The sequence below is a fragment of the Calidris pugnax genome, unplaced genomic scaffold (genome assembly GCF_001431845.1).
Source record: "Calidris pugnax isolate Ruff unplaced genomic scaffold, ASM143184v1 scaffold8, whole genome shotgun sequence".
NCBI lineage: Eukaryota > Metazoa > Chordata > Aves > Charadriiformes > Scolopacidae > Calidris > Calidris pugnax.
The window spans coordinates 14,816,649-14,825,002 of NW_015090830.1; the positions used below are offsets into that span (position 1 = coordinate 14,816,649).

The following is an 8,354-nucleotide window of genomic DNA, read 5'->3' on the forward strand; positions in this document are numbered from 1 at the left end:
TTAAAGGAAACAAATAATTTGGGGGGGGGGGGGGGATGAGAAGAGGGGATCAACCAAATAATACCGAAATAGCTTCTATTTTACTTATTTTCCTCAGTGTTTCTTCCTCTCCGTACTACCACTGAGTTCCTGAAGATGGCTTTTTTTTATGTCTGTGTTACTGATTAACATTGTATATAAATCTTTACAAAAATTGCTCAAAAGGAAAAGAGGTGTTTTATGTTGTATTACTGGTATCTAGACACGTGCTGCTTTCTGCAGAAGGTGGCTTGGTGTGAACTTTGGGACATAACCCCACTGTTCTTTAAAGCTGTTGTATATCTTTGGGCTCTGCTGAGGATCTATCAGAAAAGCTACAAAGACTGCATAGATAAGATTGTAAGGAATAGATGCAGGTTGTCCTCCTTGCTCTAGGTAAACTTAGGCACCTGGTTCTTCTCCAACATCCTCTTTTCACAGAGCTCCAGAGGAAATATCAATTTCTGAGAGGTCTGAACTTCTGTATGTATATATACATCTTGTAATTGTGTAGGAATAAACAAGACTCTCCCTGCAATTTCATATTCTGATCGCTCCAGGTACTATTTAATTTAACAGTGGGAACTGGGAAGCTTATTTCTATTGAGCTGCCTGTTGCATTGTCAGGTGATGCTGTGGTAGTGTGGCTTTGAATACAGCGCAGATGAGAGGAGAGCTGGACAAGCCTTGTGACTTCAGGACCAGACATCTTGACAGAAGACCGAGTCTGTCACTCTCACCTGTGGCGACTAAGTGGATCAATTGTAGTGCAGGTGGGCTACCTCGAGAAGGCAGCTCAGGATAAGGAACGGGAGGTAATGAAGAGGAGTTACCAAAGTGTCTGGGTTTGAAAGGAGAATTGGGGTATTAATTCCCCTCTCCCTCCCTGCTTGAACTTATGGATAAGAAGTCAGAGGGAAAATCATCAGGATAGAGGCAGGAGATAGTTTGGCTGCAAGACCAGGACCTGGCATCAGTTTTGAAGAGAGGCAGAGACTGTCTCTGTGTGAGGGGGGGAAAAGTGCTGGGAAAGGAATAGGAGTAGGGCATGAAGGAGGGGACTCTGCCTGCCAGAGCATAACCTTCTCTTTCATAGCTGGAGATGGCTCTCAGCTGGTTTCTTCTTCAGTGCTGTTCTACCCACAAGGTTATAGACTGCAACTATTGACTACTCACTTCCCTCATGTTGGGTTCCTGTCAAAGGTTCTAGTATTTCACATACGGACTTGTAAGAGCATCCATATGATACTGTATAACTTAACTCCTTTTTCATCACTGTGTTATTTTCAAAAAAACTGGGAAATGAATGTTTTATTAAAAACATAATGTAATTTTTAATGTTGTGAAGTCAACCAGTCAAGAAATTTGCCAGTTAAAAACACAAAACCAAAACAAACACCCTTAAGTTCCGGATATATGTTGTGTGGGTTATCATGGACTCTTACTAGATTGCCTTTGTGTACTGGACATGGCCCTCATAGTGCAACTTACTATGTTTTTGCTCATTCAACAGAAATCTGCATCTCTTACTAATTGCACACTCTTCAAAAGTAGTCTCCAGTTCTCTAACTGTGGCGTTCAGAGTATCTAAATGCCTCTTTCATATTCATGAATTTGTCTTCAAAGTAGCTGTTGTGATGTGTGATAGCATTTCTCTTTTAAATATGTGAAAATGAGAAACAGACATTTAAGATCAAATCGATTTATGGATTTGAGGTGGTTATTTTATAGATTTGAGGCGGTTATTTAGGACCTGAATGTTTCCAAGCATTGTGCAGCGTTCCTTATATTCAGGGTACGTTTCACACTCCCTTTGGGTATGGCTTGGGCTCTAAATTTGGATACCCAGAAACTGAGAAGAAAAAAATGTTACTGTAAAGATTTATTATAAGTGATCTGCTATGCATCTGTAGTATAGACAGAGACAGGATCCTGTTCCGGGGACAGAATTTGATTAATTTCACCATGAGATCTTCCTCCTTTCTGATTTCCATCTTCATGTTCAGTGTGCGTTCCAACTTCAGAATATGAAGAAAGAAACTGGTCAGTTGGAGTTTCTTTGGTCCTTGTGACATATCTGTCTAGTAACACTGAAAAATTTGGGGAGGTTGTGTAGAAGCATGGTGTATGATGGTACAATGAATGTATTTTTTATATGTAGAAGTGGCTGAAACAAATATATTACTTAATTCTGGTATTTCCTAACTGCAGATGCTTGGAAACTGCAGCTTTACTGCAGTAAAGCATTTACAGCATTGTTAGGGATAATTTTTGGAGGTTGTAGGTTTCATGGACTTGACTATTTGCAAGTAAAAATAGAAAATATACCTTGATCCAAAATAAAAATAGGTAAGAGAGGTCTTATGAAGCTTGTATTATATTCCACATATTTTTTACCAACCTGAACTCTAAAAATTGTGTACACTAGTGTTCTATGTATGTACCTAAGATTTTTGAATATTGACCTGTTTTATCATTCCTGGATTTTCTTAAAAATAAAAACATTTCTTCCTATAGGTTATTTTTGGTTCTTACCTTTCCAATGCAGATGAATTCCTATTAGAAGCTGAGCATAGCTAATTTTGAGAAGTTTCAGAATACCAAATTAAATTTTTTTTACTGGGAGTTTTAAGGATGTTATTGTCTTAGTAGAAGAATTCAGGAGTCATGAAATGGAATGGGTGATGCAAAATTCCCGTGGAAATCCTTAAAAGAAACTTTTTTTGTCTTTTATGACTACTGTAGGACCTGTGTGCTTATGCACAGGCTCTATGTTTAGGAAGTGTTGTAAATTTGAAGTTGGTGGGACCTAATCTGCTTCAGGTTGTACTCATCTGCTTCTTACAGCTGCAGAGCTGCTAATAAACCATAGGAATTTGTGATCAGTTGCACAGTAAACTAAATGTATGCCGCATAACATGCGTACCATATTGGTGTTGGTATTACAGAGCTAATTAAACTGGTTTGAGTTGACTCCTAATTTTAAGTGTGAAGGAATACTCTTCTGGAAGTGCTGCTTTGATCATTTTATATACGTTTTTATTGCTCTGGGGGGATAGTATTTGTTTTGTTGATTTTCTCTGCTAGTGTAGTGTAAGTAATGTTTTAATTTTTTTTCAGTTTATGTAAATGTTGATGCTTTATACAAATAAGTGCTGGGGGCTTCTTCTCATGGGGCTGTCTGTGCCAGTAAGTCTAATTTTGATTGGGAAGTTATCCCAGTATGTAATCATAGCCTGTTACTTAGCTTAGCAATTCTAAATCTTCTAAGGAACACAATAATAACTTCCTAGTAGAGGATTGAACAGACTCGTTTGAATTCTGACATAAGTGATTTGGAGTGTGTGTGTATAGTTTCATTAAGCATTTTGAGGGCTTAATATTTTTCTGAATATACTTTTTCTTTACAGTTCAGAACTATATTCTTTATTGTTTTATGGCTGTAGCAAAAAAGTCTTTGAGACTGATACTCCATATTTACATTTGTGTTTCTCTACAATTTTAGAAGAACAGCCTAAAAGGTTTTTAATATTATTTTTTTTTACGTAATATAATTATTCCTTTTTAATCACTGTTTCTTCCTGAACAGATAAAAGCAACTCAGTTTTCACTAACTGAATAGACATCATGTCTCGAGCACGGCAACCTCCACTTGTAACTGGCATCTCTCCCAATGAAGGCATCTCATGGACAAAAGTGACAATCAGAGGAGAAAATCTGGGGACTGGGCCTACAGACCTCATAGGTAAGTTGAAAAAAAAACCCAACCAACCAAACAAACCCAAAAACTTCTTTTGAGACTATAGAATATTTAGAGTATGATTAGAGATAAACATTTTTGCACGCTAAGATCTAGGTTGAGTGGTATGAGGAATGCCCTTTTCACAAATACGCGCTTAAATCCATGAATTTGGAGATGCTGCTGTATGTGTAACTAATCATACATTGCTAGATGAACCCTTAGACTTAGCATCCCATGCTGAACACTACGAATGAATGCCTAAAGGGGAGTGTGCTCGAAGAGGGTACATGTAACAAGATGCTCCTTTGTTACTTTCCCAGGCGCTGAGAATTTCAGCATGGAGACTTTCCTATCAGAAGTGTTTCCTAAGTATTGAGAAAGTCACTGAGTGTTGCTCTTCCTTGAACTAGTGTGAAAGTCAGTTTGTGTATCTGCAACAGTTACGACAAAGCGAGTTCAGTGATTTAGCCTCACATCATGCAAAGAACCATTTCCTTGCTGTTTTGCTTTTAACATGGTAACTTCATTCGAATCGCTGTAGCTCTTGCATTGAAAGAGGGAACAAGCAGTTTTCTCCAATTCTCCTGACCGTGCAGATCTTCATCATCACTGCTCTTTTGCCTCTTTTCCAGGCTGAAAAGTCCTAGCGTGTTTAAATTTCCTGCATGTATCTTTGGCTGTTCTTGTTAGTCTTCAATGAATCTCTTTGGTTTCACTACCAGTCACGAGTGAACATCATCTTTGTTACGTGCAGTGTTCAGGACGTAAATGCACTGTGGCGTAATGCTGTACTCCCACTTGTGTTGTATTTCTTCCATATGATTCTGTTTCCTGCATAACTCCTACTAAGTATCAAGCTAAGGTTTTCATTGTTCTGCCTATTAAAGTCCTGTGATTTAATGCTTTAGGGTTAGCAGTCAGTTTGAATTTAGTTATCTGTGAATTTAAGGTTTTGCCTGTGTGCGTCATGTCTTTTTTCATTGGGTTTCAGCTGCTGTTTTGTAGCATGTGCATTGTAATGCTTCCACTGTCTCATAAGGTCTGCTCTGCATTCTGTAAACTAATATAATCAGCAAACTTTGTAACCTCTTTATTTTGTTGTTTGTGAATATGTTGAACATAAGTGATCCCAGCATATATCCTGTGGAAACTTCCCTCAGTGAAAACATACCATTTACTGTAACTCTGTTTCTATCTTAACAAGCTATTTATCCATTTGAGGATCATATCCTATAGCTGCTTAATTTCCTTAAGCCTTTTGAGAAGGACTCTGTAAAATCTTCGGGAAATATGAGTTAACTATAGCTACTGGAATTTCCCTTTTTTCTTTTGTAAGTTAAGCATATGTGTACTTCAGTATTCATGTTAGAGACCATTTATCTAATTTGTTGTGGAATCATGACTCCTCTGAAGTCCATTGGAATTTTGTTTGGCTTTGCTAGAAACAATATTTCACTTAGTGGCTGTAAACCAAGATTCCCGAATTCCGTTCTTGGCCACCACAATGAACTTTGTGGCCAATCATAAGCTACTGCAATTTTCCCCTTCACTTCAGTTAGCTGTCTGAAAAGGGGAAGTAGTATTTTCCTGAGCTGCGAGACAAGGTTGCGGTAATGAATCTTTATTAAGAAATAATCAAATAACTGATGAAGTTAGAGGTGAGTATATTTCTGTGTCTTTGTGTGGTTGATGTACTCTGATAACCTCATTAGTTCATTGGTACAATCCTCTTAGAAGTGACAAGTGCTAAATCTTGGAAGGAAGACATCTCCTGAACTGTGCCTTGGTATTACAGCTGACTACCTGCTAATATTTGTTCTCATAATTTTTTCAGAGTAAGTCTGGTAGCACGTAGCTGCTAGTAATCTCATGCTTTGAGGTAAAAATAAAAAAAAATAAATAATGGATTGCCTTATATTTTTTCCTTAGCTCAGTTCTCAGCCTTCTCCAGTAGGTGACTAAGGCCCCAGACATGTAAAGATTTCATTTCACGGTTAAATTAGGCAAGAAAATATTCCCTGTAACTTGAATGGAAATACTTGCAAAAGCGAGTCTTCTTAGGCATAAGCTTTAAGCAAGTCTGAGTGAGGGTTTTATAAAGTTTATGATCTCCTGTTTGAGATGCATTAGAGTAAAATGCAAAGCAAGAAACTTTCTTATATATATATACACAAACAGAAGATCACATAATATAAGAAAACACCTTTTTGTTTCACTTAAGAGAGAGCCTTCTAATAATCCCTTTGTGTCACTAAAACTGAATAAACTTTTTATTTGTAGCTCTATAGTTCATGGTACAAAAGGTCAGATCCAGGAGATACCTGTAACATGTATGCTCTCGAGACTTAATTTTGTCTTTTAAGACATCTGCAGCTGTATTTTGTGGGCATTGTATAATTGTCAATAGATAAGCTTAACCAAAATTGGAAAGTCTCAATAAGAGAATTACTTGTGCTTATTTATTGAAAGGCACATAAAAGCTAGAACCCAAGTCTGATGTCTCAAAAGATCTTTGTACAATGCAACGCACTAAACCGAAACTTTATTAAAAGGGAAGTTGGGTTTTTTTTGAGGAAAAAACTCTTGTATCTACTATCAAAAGGTCTTCCACAACACACCTTTATTTTGTTTTAGGAATTGTCTTGTGTCATTACTATATTTAGTGTGGTAAGTAAAATGTTAATAGAGATTTACTTTCTTTTGCATTTTTAAGATATAGAAAAGACTGTTTCCCTCCATGTCAGAAGTGTCAGATCCTGTGATGTTGTTCTCTTGAGAGCTTTAGGAACCTCTGATGAGAAGAAAATAATTGCTATAAGGATCTTTAAAACAGTTGTTCAAAAATTTTTACCCTATTACATTGTGATAGCTCTGATACTGGTTCTTAAACTGTTACTTAATTTAAGGGTGGATTTAGACATTTGAAAATCTAGGGTGAATGCCTTTTTAAGAATGGTTCAGACAAATTATTTCAGTTAGTTTTAGTTCCCGACAGCAATGTTTTTTCCTTCAGAGAAGTTGCTAGCATAAAACCAGAAGAGAAGTAATAATATAACCTAAGGTTAAAACGCATGCATCATAAATGTATGGGTTTTTTCTTCCCCTCCAAAAAATTAAAACTGTCTCCTGGCTAAAATGTTGCAAATAAATAGCAACCAAAATATCTTTTTTTCAGGCTTTTTTTGTCTGTTTTCTATTTGCTCCCCCTGCCCCCTCCACTATTCTGCATCTTTTAAGAAACAAATCTACTGTCCTTACTCAAGTAAAATTACTTTCAGTTGTAATAGGAGTCAGTGCCTTTCTGTTTTGGTTGGGTTTTTTTGTTTTCGTTTTCAAAATAGTTTTTGGCAGGAAATAAGGCATTTTTACGTCTGACAACCATGAAAACTGCCAAATTTGTCTGCTGTGTAATGTCAGAGACTTAAATTGTGAGAAAAAGTAAATGTGAAGCTTTGGTACTGAGCCACATATGCTGACCCTTCTCTCTCTGTAAGTATTTTTTTAAATTGGTCAGAGCTTTCTAGAAATTAAAAACAAAAGCTAAGCCAACAGGGAAGGAACTGCCATGCTTCATTAATTTATACTCCAGTACAGCCAACACACTAGTACAACCTTGTCATTTTGGGCTTAAGGCAAAATGTTTCTAGGTAAGGGTGTTATTTAAGAAGAACCTAATGATGATGTTCTCCAAATTGATACTATAAAATTAAGATCTTGCAAGTTCTTCAGTACAGCAATACTCCATTTAGGAATATGAAAATTATTGTTCTAGATCTGAGAAAACAATACGTCTGTTCAAGCATCCAGAGTCCTGGTCTGACCAGAATCAATCAGATTGATCAGTCAGGTTCATCAGCTGGTCAGACTGATTTGACATGAAGCACCAGGAAGCCTTGGACCTTATATTAAACTGAACCTTGACTCGTAAGAGACCCCTATAGCAGGGAGACCTTACAGCATCTTCCCAGTACGTAGAGGGGGCCTACAGGAAAGATGGGGAGGGACTGTTTTTCAGGGAGTGTAGTGATAGATTTGAGGGGTAATGGTTTTAAACTGAAAGAAGATAGATTTAGGTTAGATATTGGGAAGAAATTCTTTATTCTGAGGGTGGTGAGACACTGAAACAGATTGCCCAGGGAAGTCATGTATGCCCCCTACATGGAAGTGCTCAAGGTTAGATTGGATGGGGCTCTGAATGGCCTGGTTGAGTGGGAGGTGTCCCTGCTCATGGCAGGGGTGTTGGAACTAGTTGATCTTGAAGGTCCTTTCCAACTGTAACCATTGTATGATTTTTATTTCATAGTTTGTCATTTGTACTTCTGTTATGAGAAAGTTTAGAAGAGGAAATAGACAAACATTAAATGACTGTTCTTTCATACAGCAAGGGCAGTTTAACTTAATCAGCAGAGTCAGAGTCTTGCATCATGGAGTTTGTACAGAAGTGATTGGGACAGAATATTTGTTGATTAATACTTTTTTGACCAAAAAACCCTTCTGTGTCCACAAAAGTACTGCTAAACAAGTAAGTTTGGGGGGGGGGGGGGGGTGCGGGGGGGAAGAATAAAGAAACTATGCAAAATATTAAAAAATTGCC

At 37.3% G+C, this 8,354-nt stretch overlaps 1 protein-coding gene across 2 annotated transcripts in view; it reads left to right on the forward strand.

Annotated features, from left to right (window-relative positions):
- Nucleotides 1-8,354, forward strand: part of EXOC2 (exocyst complex component 2) — a 128,015-nt gene that overhangs the window by 11,751 nt on the left and 107,910 nt on the right. For both annotated transcript variants that reach the window (XM_014941079.1, XM_014941078.1), the window contains exon 2: nt 3,608-3,763. In XM_014941079.1, coding sequence (XP_014796565.1) covers nt 3,646-3,763 — 118 coding nt within the window. In that variant the 5' untranslated portion in view covers nt 3,608-3,645. The remainder of the gene's footprint in view (nt 1-3,607; nt 3,764-8,354) is intronic.